Source organism: Typopeltis vanoorti, chromosome 20, assembly GCF_054136105.1.
Source record: "Typopeltis vanoorti isolate ZY-2024b chromosome 20, IOZ_Tvanoo_1.0, whole genome shotgun sequence".
NCBI lineage: Eukaryota > Metazoa > Arthropoda > Arachnida > Uropygi > Thelyphonidae > Typopeltis > Typopeltis vanoorti.
Window position 1 is genome coordinate 86,681,890 of NC_143568.1, and position 16,280 is coordinate 86,698,169.

The 16,280-nt window shown below is 35.5% G+C and overlaps 1 protein-coding gene across 1 annotated transcript in view; it reads left to right on the forward strand.

Annotated features, from left to right (window-relative positions):
* The window catches only part of LOC150095633 (serine/threonine-protein kinase Chk2-like), a 266,187-nt gene that overhangs the window by 46,841 nt on the left and 203,066 nt on the right, over positions 1-16,280 (forward strand). Inside the window, exon 4 of the mRNA XM_090409930.1 lies at positions 9,212-9,277. Coding sequence (XP_090266056.1) covers positions 9,212-9,277 — 66 coding nt within the window. The remainder of the gene's footprint in view (positions 1-9,211; positions 9,278-16,280) is intronic.

Consider the following 16,280-nt stretch of genomic DNA (forward strand, 5'->3'; position numbering starts at 1 on the left):
TTTAGCATTTTGTGCCGAATTTCATCATCGCCAGCAACCTTGCCCGATTTTAGTGATTTTGTTGCTAAATGGACCTCTTCTGCTGTGAGACTAGTCGTTGTCCCGATCTGCGCCTCTTGGATGTCCACAACTGCTGGGCCACCCAGGTTAAGAAGGCTCTCAAAGTATTCCCTCCATCTGTGGAGGATATCCTTCTTGGTTGTAAAAAGTGCACCATCAGAGGCCTTAATTGCCCTTGCTGTGCACAATTTTTTCCCTCGAAGGTGGCAGATAGTCTGCTAGAATACTTTGTTTGCATTTGCGTAGGATGAGTCTAATCTTTCTCCAAAGGATTCCCAAGCCTTCTGCTTTGCTGTCTTTACTGCCTCAGCAGCAGCTTTTCGTGCCTCAGCATACTGCAAACGCATCTCAGTTGACCTGACTCTAAGCCACTTTAGGTAGGACTCCTCTTTTGCCCAGACAGTTTTTTGGACTTCTGGGTTCCACCAAGGTGTTCTTTTCTCACTGCTCATTGCCACGCCGAGCCGCTTTCTGCCACAGCATGAGAGTGCAGAGGCAGTGACAACTGTTCTGAACAGCTTCCACTCCTCCTCAACATCTGCAGTATGCTTGGGAATCTCTTTGAACCCAGAGGAAAATGTCATCTGCAAAATTCTTCCTAACAGTCTCATTTTCCAATGCCTCCCATTTCACGCAGTATAGCTGCTTAGGCCTACCAGCGTTGATGGTAGCATGTGGTTTCTGAAGCCATAGAGTGCACAAAACAAGGTGGTGGTCAGTTGACAGTTCTGCCCCTCTTAAAATGAAATAAAATAACTACATCAAAGCTATATTCTATTTATAACATCATCAGGGAACAATTTCATATAGATAGTTTTATTATCAAGAGATTTAGCAGGTGCTGGTTGCAGCCTGCTAAATCTCTTTGTGGTATATTGTCTTCAGTGGATAAATTTTGATATATTTTTAAATATATACACAACATTCTAGTTTGAATGTTTTTGATTAAATTTTAGTTGTAAAATTAGTATTGTCTAAATGTTAATGTATAGGTGTCTTTGGAAGGGAAGTTCTTTATCATTACATTGCATCAGGATGTTTTCATTCCAGATGTTTCTAGTTTACATTAGTTGCTTGTACTGTATGTAGCAACAACTAATGTAAACTAGAAACATCTAAAACGAAAACATCCTGATGCTATGTAATGATAAAGAATTCCACTTCCAAAGACATCTATATATTAACATTTTACAACTAGACTCTAATTATGTTAGCACTGTACTTAGTGGTTTCAATAAAGCTGCTGGTTTTTCTTACATTTGTAGTATGGTGTCTGTTGTGGAGGGGATATTTATCACTCAGAAGAGACATTTTCATTCGCCTTTAATGAATAAGCATAGTGAGCAAAACCATTTATTTCTATGAATGAAATGAATCCTATGTTTCATTCCTATGAATGAAACATAGGATTTATGACAAGCACACACATGACATTAAATAAAATATTTCTAAATTTCTGTTTTTGTTGTTTGAGTTATTTTTTCTGTTATATTTGAATGTTAATAAAATTCATGTTTGATATTAACTTTGTTATATTTTTGTTTTTACTTGATTATATGTATTAAGGACACTTTTTTTTTTTTTTGTGAAACTTTTGTGTCAGTCTCAAGCCTGTTAAGGTTTAAGTACTGGGAGAAACTCATGTTACAAGTTTAATGGAGTGAAACAGTGCTGGGAAAGGATTAAAATAATATTTAATTCTCCCATTATTTTGTCTCAGTTACAGAGGCATTGTTAGGAGGTGCAATATGAGACTTGTAATACACACACAAAGGCAACACAAAACTAAGACCTTCACGTGGACTGAAGACCTAGAGTCCCAATTAGATGGGTGCCCTCTATGGGCATCTGTTGGTGTCCATTTCGAAGAGAAAGACTGTTTTTATAAACTGCTGCTGCTCTTAAAAAATCAGTGTAATTTGAATAAATATGAATGCATAAATGGATACTTCTATCACAAGGATCAGTCCTTGGTCTATTGTTATTCAATCTCTCCATTAATGATTGGGAAGGATATGACAGGCAACATACAGGTATTTTCTGATGGTGCATAGATAGGTAGAGTAATTAGGAATGCTGCTGATATGCAGTACTTGCAGAATGATTTCAATAGGCTGGAATTGTGGGCATGGGAAAATGGATGTCAGTTCAGTGCCAGTAAATGTAGTCATGCACTTTGGCGTGATTAGATATACAGTGTTGTATTATATTGGTGGGATTATGCTAGAAGAAACTGATGAGGCATGGATTGTTAGTAGATAGGAAGTTAAACTTCAGGTGCGACATAGCAAAGATTGCAAATACAACTCAAAAATAATTGCAATGCTGAAATGAACCTTCACGTATAAAGATAAGGATATCATTTTGCCACTTTACAAGGCCTTGATAAGACCTCATTTGAACTAAAGTGCACAGGTCTGGTCTCCTGGTTTCCATTGTGATTCTGATACAGTGGAGAAAGAGTGCAAAGGAGAATGTTAAAAATTATATCAGGATTGTGGAATACTGATTATGAAGACAGATTGAGAATTTGTAGACTGCAGACACTAGCAAACTGGAGAAAGAGGGTGATATGATTGAGACTTACAAACTGCTGAAAGAGTCATACGGGATTTCAGTTGATGGAATTTTTCAGTTTATTGAGGGTGGGGAAAGGACAAGAGGACATCCTTGGAAGCTGAAAATGAATGCAACTAAGAGGGGGATGAGGGCTAGATTTTTCTGTAATAGAGTGGTGTGTGATTGGAATGGATTGCTAATGGATGCTGTGTGTGTGTGTGTGCGTGCAGTGTGAATGAATTCAAGAACAAGTATGATAGCTGATGTGTAGTACTGATGAGTCCCTGACTCCCTGGAGGTTTCTCTTAATAATAATAATAATAAAATTTCTAAAAATATAGGAAACACTAATAATTCAAGATCCCACTTTACATCCTAGACTGTAAACAGGTGTCCATAGAGGACACCCCATCTAGTTGGGATTCTAGGCTAATGTCTCTGTCTTTGACTTATTTTTGTGTTGAATGAGGTAAAAGTTAAATAAGCTACACATACTTCACTCCTTCCAAAATCAATTTTGTATCTTGGGGCTGATGGAGCTGTCAGATATTAAACTGATAAGAACAAATACTGCATTTTTCATTTGACTTTTTATCTAAGATAAGAGTATAGTATCAGTTCTTCCTATCAGCTTAATATCTGATACAGCCACAAGATATAATTTAAATTTATTTTTGGAAGGCAGCAACGGTTTGGGGTCTGCTCCACCTTATATGTGCACGTAAACACGAGAAAGATATTTAATTAACCAAATATTTCGGTCTGGAAATAGCAGACCATCCTCAGTGGTATTACAAGAACAGTTTTTAAAAATGTAAGCTACAATACTAACAATAGATCGTTGAAAATAGAAAACGCTGCGTGATGTTATATCACTAAGTATGAAACGGAATATTTTAAAGTAGAGACATGATTGGGAAAAAAAAAAAATTAATGAGTAATCTTGATTAGACTTTCCCAGATTTTTGATATAGATATACAGTCATTACGATTCAGGTTGGGACGATGGAGCAAGGCCTCCACGTTTTCCACCTGGACCAAAAGATGCTGTGGTCAGTTTCAATCCCATGTTGAGTTAATCCAGACTTTTCAGGTTTGTTGTGAAGAATGGAGGATTGATGTTCTTAGATTCTTTTTTTCAAGAGAACGTCCAGTCTGTCCAAAATAGGAGAGATCACAGTCGCAAGGAATTTGATAAACTCCAGGAAGAGATAAAGTTGATCGTTTGTCTTTAGGAGAAGGAAAATAAGAAGACAATTTGTCAGTAGGTGAATACGTAGTTGTTAAATCATATTTCTTTAAAATTCTTGTGATAGGTTCTGAAATACCGGAGATATAAGGAATAGGCACTCGACGTATTGAAACTTTGTTGTTTTGTGGAGGATTATAAGAATTGAGAAGATGTGGAGTACTTTATTCAGAAAAGCCATTGAGTTTCATGTGTTGTTGGATAGTAGAAAGTTCTTTCTGTAGATAATCAAAAGAAAAACAATTAGTTTTGGCTCTTCTGATGAGGCATATAATAATTCCTGTTTTTTGACATGGATGATGGGCTGATTCTTTAAGAATATAACGACCCGTGAACATTGGTTTCCTGTATACTGTAGTTGTAAGAATATTTGAAGGTGACCGGATGAGGAGAACGACTAAAAAAGATAACTGGTTGTTTTCTTCTATTTCCATAGTAAACTATACGATGATGCAAGGAATTAATACTGTTTAAAAAAGAAGGTAAAGAGTTTTTGCTGTGAGACCAAATAGTAAAGATGTCATCTATATATCTTACCCAAAAAGATGGTTGAGGGAAAATAGATAAGAGGACTTTTTCTAAATGTTCTAAATAAAAGTTGGCTAAAGCAGGAGAAAGAGGACTTCCCATGGCCGTTCCTTCTATTTGGCTGTAAAATTTATTTTGACATACGAAATATTGTATTACGAAATCGAATAGTTTTATAATGTTTCATTACAATCTACAGATCTTATGGTTAGCTTTGATATAGAATCTTTATATACCAATGTACCTCTCAAGGAAACTTTAAAATTACTTGCTGACATCTTTCCTCAAGACATTATAAAACTATTCGATTTCGTAATACATTCTGGATATTTCATATGTCAAAATAAATTTTACAGCCAAATAGAAGGAACGGCCATGGGAAGTCCTCTTTCTCCTGCTTTAGCCAACTTTTATTTAGAACATTTAGAAAAAGTCCTCTTCTCATCTATTTTCCCTCAACCATCTTGTTGAATGTGAGTGACAGCTAATTTTAGAGCGCCAGTAGTGGATTACTGTGCTATGGGAATCGGGCAAATTGTAGCTCAGATTGTTGTTCATGAGTGAGGGATTCAGAACCATTTCTTTGGATTCTACAATTCATCTTTCAAATTCATCCTTGCACATATATAAATTGGTTGTGCAGTCTCAATCAACTTGGTGTTGACGTTCTTCGAGATTAGAGTTGGCAGAGAAAAGAACATGACTGGAAAGGGCACTCGCTCGTGTTCTACTGTAGCAGATGTCATGTCTATGTTCCTCAAGACGTAGTGAAATAGATTTATCTGTCTGACCAAAATACGATCGACCACAGTCGCACATAACTTTATAAACACCAGGAAAATACAGTTAGTTGTGTTTTGGGTTTGGTCGACTCATAAAAGAACGAAGTTTTGGCAGAGTTGTATAGTCAGTCTTTATGTTGAATTTCTTCATAATCCTAGATAGTTTGGGGGTAAGAGAGCTAATAAATGGTAACTGTATGTGAGTGATAGGGTTGGATTCATCTTCTTGTCGAGGTTGTTGGTGTGGTCTCAAACGTTTAGTGATGTTACGAGATGAATATCCATTATTTAAGGTGTTTTTTCAGGAAGTTAAGTTCTGTTTGAAGGTCATCTTCTGTGGAAGTAAGACATCTTGCACGATGGGCAAGGGTGGAGATGATGCCAAGTTTTTGAGGAGGGAAGTGATGAGAAGAGGCATGCAAATATTTATCAGTGTAGGTGGTTTTTCGAAAAATTGAAAATTTAAGGCAGTCAGGTAATCTACTAATCTTTAAATCCAAGAATTGGAGAACTCCGTTATCTCTAGTTCTGATGTGAATTTAATGTTCTGATGTTGATTATTTAAATGGTTTAGGAAGTTCTGAAGTTCCTCTAAACCATATTCCCAGATACGGAAGACGTTATCAATGTAGCGTAACCACAGTTTAATGTTTAAAGTAGCTATAGAAATAGCTCTCTCTCTTCAAAATCGTCTAAAAAAATGTTAGCTAAGACTGGGGATAGAGGGTTGCCCATAGCTAACCCGCTAGTTTGTTTATATATTTTATCTTCATAGCAGAAATAGCCGGAATTGATGCAGTGAGTTAGAAGAGCAAATATTTTTTTAGAAACCTTGTCCTTAAGAAGATCCAGAACTTCATCTGTAGGTACATTCGTAAAAAGAGACACGATGTCAAAACTCACCATTCTGTCAGTCTATGAGATTTAAATTTTTTATTTTTGAGATGAATAAGTTCTTCAGAGTTTTTGATGAAGGAGGAGGAATTGCCAACTAGATGTTTTAAAGAAGCTGCAAGATATTTAGACAGATTTTAAGTAGGTGAGTCAATACCTTCCACAATAGGTCGTAAAGGAGTGTCAGCCTTGTGGATCTTAGGCAGGCCGTACAAACGAGGAATGAGGGGATGGAGAGCGAAGAGATAGTCTTGTGTGTCTAGGAAGTTCAGATGTAGATTTCAGAAGAATGTTTGTACGGTTATGAAGTTCTCTTATGGGATCACTTTCTAGAATAGAATAAGTATCAGAACTTAATAAGTTGTTAATCTTTGAATGATAGTCAGATTTGTCTAAGATTACAGTTGTGTTCCCTTTATCTGCAGGTAAGATAATAATATCGTTGTTACGAAGCAGGTGGATTGCTTTTCTTTCTGTCAGAGATATATTATCTGTAGGACGACGACTGTTGTTTATAGTGAAGATGGCATCGATCCTAAGTAGATTCGCAGTTTTTTTTGGTAACCGCGCAGCCGCCTTTTCAACTTTTGTAAGAAAGAGTTCTTTAGGAATGGAGGTCGGAGAAGGAATGAAGTTAAGACCTTTTGAGAGCACACTAAGTTCTGCAGGAGAAAGTGTGTGTGAGGATTTGTTAATCACAACATTTAAAAAATTTTGCGAATCGATATGGGGTTGGTGAGTTTGCTCCTGTTTAAATTGGTTGAATTTTCTGATAAGAATTAATTTGTTGGAGTGTTGTGATCTAGAAGCATGGAGAGAGCTCATGTTCCTCAAAAAAAAAATTTCCATTTTCAGCCCCTCTTTCATTTCTTCCCTCCTCCAAAAAAATGCCCTTAAAAATAATAATATATGAATATATTATATGAAAAAAAACCCAGGTTTTTTCAAATTAATTCTCCCACATTGCCTCAATCCTCCGCTTTTTCCAACCCCCCCACTTCCCTTTTAACAGCCTAACAGCAGAAGTATGGACATCGCAGAAAGAAGACAACCAGCAACATCCAAAAAAAAAAAGGTACGTGCAAATTTTCTTCCTCTATTATTCTGCATATATTTGTCTCTAAAATATGTCTGTAATGTCCTAAGAATTCTTGAGTAAAAAGCCAATGACATTAAAAAAGGAGCACGCTTAAACGAAAGCAGGATAAATAGCCGTAAAAATAATACAAAAAAGAAGTAATAATAATAAAAAAACAGTAGAAAAAATCTCTAGTTCACCCATGGTATTATTGTACTATTGGTTTAAAAACTATTCATGGGTGAGAACCACATAAAAAAAATCTCAGTCATAGCATAAAGGGAGAGAGAGAGAGAGAGATAGAATAGAGGTAGAGTGGCCCAAAATGAAAAGCAGTGTCTAGAATTATGTCTGATAAAAAGGTCAAGTATGAATCTGAAATTATTAAAATGTAATACATTCAATTTTATATTATTGTTGTTATTATTGACTGAACATAAATCCACAAAACAAGTAAAGCAGGATCTCAACTACCAGGACAGCCTCACAGACATTATTCTTCGGCAACAGCTCCCATGGTTTGGCCATGTCCAGAGAATGCCTCCTCACAGACTTCAAAACATGCTAAATGGAAGAATAGGAAAACAGCATCCACCTGGAAGACCAAGAAAAAGTTGGCTCAGATCCTTAAAAGAAAGAAGTGAATTCCTCAGCTTCACTACTATGTTCAAGAAGACTAGAAATAGAACAATTCGGAGACAGATTGTACATAGGAGACTCAACCCGTCATCAGACGAATGAGATGAATAAGAATTATTATTTTGGTAACCTTCATGGAGTCAGCAGTCTCATGGGAGGCTCACTCAACCAGCAACATGACTATCATAATGAGCATTGAATTTATTTATACTACCTGCATTCACAATGCACTCAGGCAATGCATTCCACTTTGAAGGATAAATATGGCTGAAAGAATGGCATCTGAGAAGAATGATGACTGAATATGTTGCATAAAAGGATCTTTGGGCAAATGAATTTCATTACCTGGTTTGAGACAACTGCTTATTGGAGGCCTGAAGTTGTTTGAAAAATGTTCCATGTTTGGTCTCGAGAGCAGAATTTCGGGATTATCTACTCCTTAACCTATTCACAATACTAATGTAATATAATTTCTGAGTTTCGCGTAAATAAGTAAAATAGAGATAATATCTGAAGTGAGGATTTTATATATATCAATTCCACACATGATGTTGCAAAAGTCAAATAATAAGAATCTGTTGGGCATGTTTAGTGAACAGATGGAGGTTGTACTCATAAAACAATTGTATATGTGTGTGTGTGTGTATATATTTATGATTTAGCTTCTTTCCTCTTTATAGCGCTTTTATCCCACTTGGTGCAGGGTCCGCTATAATGATGATGTGACTGTGGGAAACCCCAACTGGCTTGTCACAGTCTAGCATTGGCAGGAGGGGCATTGGGGCACTTTTTATGACTGTAAATGTGTGTGTCTTCACAGGGCCGGTTTGCTTGTTCTGGGGGATGAAAAACCTGAGTTTCCAGGTGAAAAAACTCCCTACCTCTGTATGAGACCAGTTAACTCACCTTTAGTCGAAGAGACCAGATAAAGGTTCCTTGGATGGGAATCGAACCCAGGTCTTTCTGATCAAAGGGCTTCGTCTATACGAACTGAGCTATGGAGGCGCTATATTTATGATTTAGCTAAGTAGTGAAATGCTTAGATAAATTAAGCAATAGCATTGAAATGCTATCACTAAAGATGAATATAAGTATATAACGCACTCTAAAAGCTGTTAATTTCACTATTGCTGTTATACATAACTTATATTCATCTTCTTTTCTTATAATTTGCCCTATCACTGTTTAGATATTTATCAAATTTATGTTATGCTGTTTAAATTATCTTAATTTGTTAATTAAAACTATTGAAATTTGCTGAAGTTTTTTTATGCATAATTGGAAATTGAAATATTTTAAATTAGAAATGTTAATAATACATTTTATGGAAGTATAAAATAAATCAAGATATAATATTCACTTCTGATACAAGTTAAGGCAGTGCTTGAATAATGATGTGCTTGAATACTCCTTTTATAATAGGTAAAAACAACAAGTGTCAGCTAAATGCCAATGATGAAATTTCACCTTTATTCAAAAAAAATAAAGGTATATTTTAATTGTACATATTTGCTGTTTATTAAACTTTTTGATAGCAGAAATGGATTTTTTTAAAATCATTTATGCAAATTTTCATGGAAATATTTTCTAATTAGTACAGTAATTAGAGCCCCTCTGTTAAGTAAATGATTTTTTCTTAACTAATTCATAATTTATGTTAGCTCATAAATTATATTAGGTTTTGTAAGGCTGGAGAGGAATTTCATGTCCAGTGGGAGAAACCTACCTGGCTTATTGGAAGCTTGAAGTGTTTGGAAAAAGAAAAAAGTTCCATGTTTAGTCTCTAGAGCAGGGTTTCTGGATTATATACATTATATTAAAAAAAATAAAAAGCCCATTCTCGGTATATATATTTTCATCAAATTGTAACACTATCTACCGGAAGCTTATTTGCAGCTCATGCAGATTTTTTTTCTCCCTTGCATGCTCCTGGTCTCCCTAAATTTAATGGAACTCTAAATTATTATTATTATTATTATGATTACCACCCCAAGACCTCATGGAGTCAGAGACTCATCTGGAAGGTCCTTTTATCACACACAGCTCATCATACCGTGTTTTAAACACATTCAAAGTCTTTGCGGACACCACATTCTCAGGCAAGGCATTCCAATCATTTACGACTCTGCATGAAAAAACCTGCCTCTCACTCCCCTACTCACACCCTCTTTATACAGTTTCCAGGAATGACCTCTGGTTCTCTCCTGATCTCCCTGTATTCTCTGTAAAACTTCTCCAGCATTGATCCTATAACAACCCCTTACCAACTTGTAGGTCTCTATCATATCTCCTTTCGACCAGACTCTGCAAATTACATCTTCTCAATTATTTCCCCATACTCAACATTCCAGAGGTCAGAAACTACCTTAGTCAGTCTCCTTTGGACCCTTACAACATCTCTTCATCCTTCTGAAAACCCAGTGGTCAAATCTGGGCACAATAATCCATGTGTGACCTAATCAAAGCCTTATACAATGGAACAAGAATCTCCCTACTTCTACATGTCAGTGTCCTCTGCATCATTCCCAGAAGCCTTTGTGTTGTCTTCACAATTTTGGCTATGTGTCCCCTAAATTTTAGATCCTTATCCACTATCACCCCCAGATCTCTTATTTCCTCCACCTCCAACAATATATCCTCGCCAAGCATAAATTCTGCATTCCATCTTTGTTTTCCAAATTTTAAAACCTTACATTTTGCAATATTGAACCTGTATCCCCATTTCCGTGCCCAATCACTCAATCTATTCAAGTCTTCCTGTAAGGCCACAACATCTTTGCTACACTTCTTGGTTCGTCCCAACTCTGCATCATCTGCAAACAACTGAATATCTCCATCCAAATCTTCACCTATATCATTAATATACAAGTTAAACAGCAATGGACCTAAAACAGACTCCTGAGGCACTCTACTAGTGACTTTCCTTTTCCTGAATATCGCTCCCCCATACACAACTTGTTGATACTTATCAGATAGCCAGTCTCCAATCCAATGCACCAATCTAATATCCAACCCCACCTGCTCTAGTTTGTCACTTTAGTTCTTTAGTCACTTTATTGTAATAATTAAGTAGATTATTAAAACATGACCTCCCTTCAGCAAATCCATGCTGTCCATCAAAGATAATACCATTGTTATCAACCCAACTCTGGATCCTAGTTCTCACAAGCTTCTCCAACAACTTAACCACAACACCTGACACACAGATAGGCCTATAGTTTGATGCTTGAGTTCGATCACCTCCTTTATGAAGTGTCAAAATCTTGCCTTCCTTCCACTCCTTAGGAACTTGACTGAGTGCAAGACTTGTATTAAAAAAATATGGCAACGCCAGTGTCAACTCCCCAACACATTCTTTCAGAATACGTGATGATATATTATCAAGTCCCACAGTCTTATTAACATCTAGTTTACTCAACTTCCCATACACCCCTTGCTCACCTACAGTCAGTCTCTCCTCCCCATCGTCACCTGCTGTCAATCCCTCCAAATGTGAAGCTATTTCTTTATAAATTACTATAATAGAAGATTTTTCATGCTTAATGTAGTAATAATGTCAAGTAACACTTTGCACACAACCACAACTATCAAAATTTTAATCACTCTGTCACAGCATACAATATTTTTCATCAAGGATGGTCGGCATACTTCTGCTTGGAAATAAACTTTATTCATGCATTCTTGCAAAGTATTCCAGGTGGTTGTAGCAGTTATATGATACTGTACTGTGTGACCACACATGCAAGACCTCTCGACACTTTTGTGCATGGTAGAAGAAGGCGAATCCATTTCAATAATAGGGTAATCAATGCATTTTATGGGTTTATTACTATACGTTGGAAAATTAGCTTTTCTTTTATGAAAATTCTAGTTTCTAGAGTGGTAACTATTTTGCATATACAACAGTCAGAAAATTTTACATTTTTACGTATAAAGCACATGATTTCACGTATTGGTGATGAATTTGTACATTGCCTTATTCTTTTTTCCCCTTCAACATGAACTGACTCTTCTTCTTGGCACATTGCCAGCTGAGTTTCTTGCATCTGTGATCGGATAGTATACTATGTGCTTATGTAACCTTTGCTGTCCTTGTGTCAATAAACCAACTAACCAGCCAACCAATGGTGGCTTATGTTTGGTCTCATAGTACTAATGTACAATTGACCATTGAACAACATGGGGGTTAGGGGCACCAACCTCCCATGTTGTTCGAAAATCCGCATATAACTTTTGACTCTCCAAAAACTTAACTACTAATACCCTACTGTTGGCTGGAATCCTCACTGATAACATAAACAGTCAATTACACATATTTTGTATGGTATGTGTGTATTATATATTATATTCTTACAATAAAGCAAGCTAGAGACAAAAAAAAAATGTTATTAAAGAAACTCATAAGGAATTCAAAAGTTACATGCAGATTTTTGAACAATGCAGGGATTCTCCCCCCCCCCCCCCCCAATCCACTAGGCTACTGTACTTATCAATAATAAATTTACATCTTCTGTTTACAAGATGAATCGTATGTCTGTCAGTATCTACATCAATATTGTCTTACATGATCCAAAACATTGTAGATGTTACACATATTACTACCACTAGACATCAAAAATGAAAAGATAGTGTGAAAAATAAATTATTCATATTTATTTACAGGTATAATGATTCATGTATTGATAACGAAGAAGCAGCACTATGATTGCTTTAAAGTAGCCAAGTTCAATCGATACAATTGCTTTATGGTAGCCTAACCTATACACTAATGAATGAATCACTATAAAATTTTTATTTTATGCTAATTAATTAAACTAATTAATAACAGTTAATTTTATGCAATTATGATTTAATCTTGCATCTTTATGTTTGTTTACATTTCTCTCATCTGCAAATGGCCCTGTATGGTCTGTAAATGTTTGTGCATAAGTTTGATAAATTTTAACTTTTTATAATAGATTTATGTATACTTTATGGTAGTAAATGATAAAATAGACTAGAATCTACATATATTTTATGCATTCAACATACCTAACTTTTTCTTATTTTTTTTCAATATTTCTAAGACACAGTTCGTCTGCAGATTTTTTTCATATTCTCGCAAATCTCCCAAAAATTTTCCAGTATATTTAGTAAAAAAAACATGTATAAGCGGACCCCACACAGTTCAAACCTGCATTCTTCAAGGGTCAACTGTATTATATTTACAACTTTTTGTGAGGAATTCATGTGAAATACATAGATATATAAAACAAGAAATATTTGTCACTCAGAGCATTGATACTAATTTGCATAGTTTCATAGAATGCATGAGCTTGAATGCCTGTCACGTGCTTTCCATTCTTGACAAAATATTTGATGAAATATTTGAAAAATTATCTGACGATTTGAATAAGCATGGAATTGTGGACAATATGTGAAGCATGGAATTGTGAAAATGGCTGTCAGTTCAATGTTAGTTAATGTAAAGTTATGCACTTTGGTGTAATGAGATATCCAGTAGTGTGTTATAATGGTGAGGTTATGCTAGAAGAAACAGATGGGAAAGGATCTTGGAGTTTTAGTAGGAAGTTGAAGTTCAGGAACCAGTATAGCAGAAGTTGTGAATGCAACGCAGAGAATAATTGCAATGCTGAAACAAACATTGACATGTAAGGATATCATTTTGCTCTTAATTCGTTTTGTAGGAGAAAATGCATGTCATTAATTGGGATAGACATTTTTGAAAACAGTAGTTACTCTTAATTTTGTTTAAATGTTGTGTATTTTTTATATAGGAGGAGGAAATGACCTACCAATTCTTTGAATGTCAATGCTAGTTTCTTGGCTAAGTGATAATTAGGGTTGTCAATGCCTTCAACTATCGGTCGCATGCAGAATTTTATTGCTACAGTGTTATGAAAGCATGCACACTATTGCTTGGCAAAAAAAAATACTCAATATTCTACTATAAGTATGAAGTAGAAGATTTTTTTTGGGGGGGGGGAGGGGAACTATAATGTAGAAAACAGTTTAGTGAGAACAGAACATCAATGATTGGTAGATATCCTATAAAAGACAGTGTACAAAGAGCAACATACACCTAAAAGAAGGGAACAGCTTCAAACTGTAAATGAGAGAAATAGAAGAAAGAAGAGAACTAGTAGAGTATGAAGTTAGTATTATGAAATCACCTCTGGGGAGTTTAAGGACTCATCAAGGGATTCCAATGACTCGCCAATAAATGCACTCACAACACTTAATGATCATCCTCCATACACCACATACCATTAAAAGAAATTGGACCTCTTCTAACAGTACTTCTAGCCAGCTTCCAAAGATGACCATGAGTCCTTCTTCCACCATCCATAAGCTGTAAAATCTTGCTTTATCTCTATACTGTACGCTACTCTTATTGACTTATATGTTTTTATCATATCTCCTTGTCTATCTTTTCCTCAAGTTAGAAGACTACCTTCCTTCGTTCTCATCATATGTACAATTTTCTAGGCTCAGTTATGTTTTCAGTTACTTGCTGCTGATCTTTTCAGCTGTCTCCTCATCTCCTTGAAACGTGATGACCATATCTACACACTAATATAAATGGGATCTTTATCAAAACACTGTAAAGTGGTAGAATAATTTCCTTATTCCTACAAATTAGTGTTTTCCTTAACAGTGTTGTTTTATATGATGATTACCTTGGCATTGTGACTCCTAAACTTTAACTCAGTATCCACAATAACCCCAAAATCTATAGTTTCATTGACTAAATCCAATAGTTTCCATTAACATAATACTCTGCCTATAATGTCCTCACTGCATGACCACTGTCTATAAATAATGGTCACCTTATTTATAGACAGATTCTGAGGTGCTTACTAGATCCACTGTTCTTGTATCACAAGTCCCATTTGCTTCTTAAGTTAGTTCTTTCTGAGTAATTCTAGAAATTCTCTTTTTTCCCTTGTCTTGAACGCTTTCTCTGCCCTCCAGTCTATATCCCATAGTTAGTTGTTGAAAGTTTTTCCACTTGGTTATACTATAAATTAAAGATACCAAGAAATTATATACAGTAAAATCCCTTTTTTACACTTTTCAGGGGACTGATTGGAAAAAGTGTAAATAGCAGGAAATGCGAAAAAAACATTAAAAAAAGACTAAAAGATGACTTGCTGCTAGTACATGAGTCTACATACTAGATTACAAAATTTAATAACTGAAAATAAATGAATTTACAATTACTTACATTTATCTATTTAAATGTAAGTAATTGTAAATTCATTTATCTATTTAAAAAAAAATCTTTAATTGTTGATTGTTTTTGCTTTTTTTTTTTTGACATAGCGCAAGTTTGCTTTGCATTGAGTTAAATGTTTGACCTGTTTTTTACTATCGTGTTCAAAGTGGATATGGAGAGTCCAAGATCTTTTGCTAAATGCACGTGTTCCGGCATGCCAATCTACACGTCGCAGAATTGCCATCTTTTCTTCTACCGAAATATATTTTCTGTCTTTTTTTCTCCATGTTACTAACATGGATCATCCACCACCGCAACTTGAAAGCAACTATCATATGCTAAATTACGTAGCAGAAATTCTGCAATATCAATTCGTACTGTGATTGAAAAATCATGGTATCGCTCATCGCTACATTACTGTTGCAAGTGTGCAGGTCACTGTGATGGCGGAAACTAAACTACAGCCGAAAACAACGCCATCTGGGAACAAAAATGCACAGATGTCTGCAGAAATCGATTCGAAAATCAGTATTGCATTCCAAGAAAAAAATGCAAATCACGGGAAATAACGTTCACATCAAGTTGTTAATGGCGGGAAAACAATATATCGTAAGAATAGGCCTTAAGAAGGGACCAACGGAAAATGATGTAACTGGCAGGAAAACGTAAATTGTGGGAACATAAAAACAGGGTTTTACTGTACTTGGTTTAATCCTTTATCCAATGTAAGCAAGCAAAGGTTGTTCCTGGAGTATTTTCAGGACTGGGGCAATTCTAGGTAAAGATGGTATGACCTCACATCACTTGCCTTAGTATCCCATAATGCAAAGCACATCTCCTTGCAGACATCTATAATTCTATGCATTATGGGAAGGGTCACTACGACTGGTTTCGACCTTTATTGTGGTCTAATCAGTGGGAGCCAGACCCAGAGGTGATGTCAAGGTCGAAGTAATGTGGGGGTCATATTTTTATATACGAGTTGCCAAAAGGTGTCACACCTTATTATTATAATACTCTGGATTAGAGATAGTTAGTTGTTGAAAGTTTTTCCACTTGATTGTACTATAAATTAAAGATACCAAGAAATTATATACTTGGTTTAATCCTTTATCCATGTGTAAGCAAACAAAGGCAAGTGATGTGAAGTGATACCACCTTTACTATGAGTTGCCCCAGTCCTGAAGATACTTCAGACACAAACTTTGTTTGCTTACATTTGGATAAAGGATTAAACCAAGTAGATAATTTATTGGTATCTTTAATTTATAG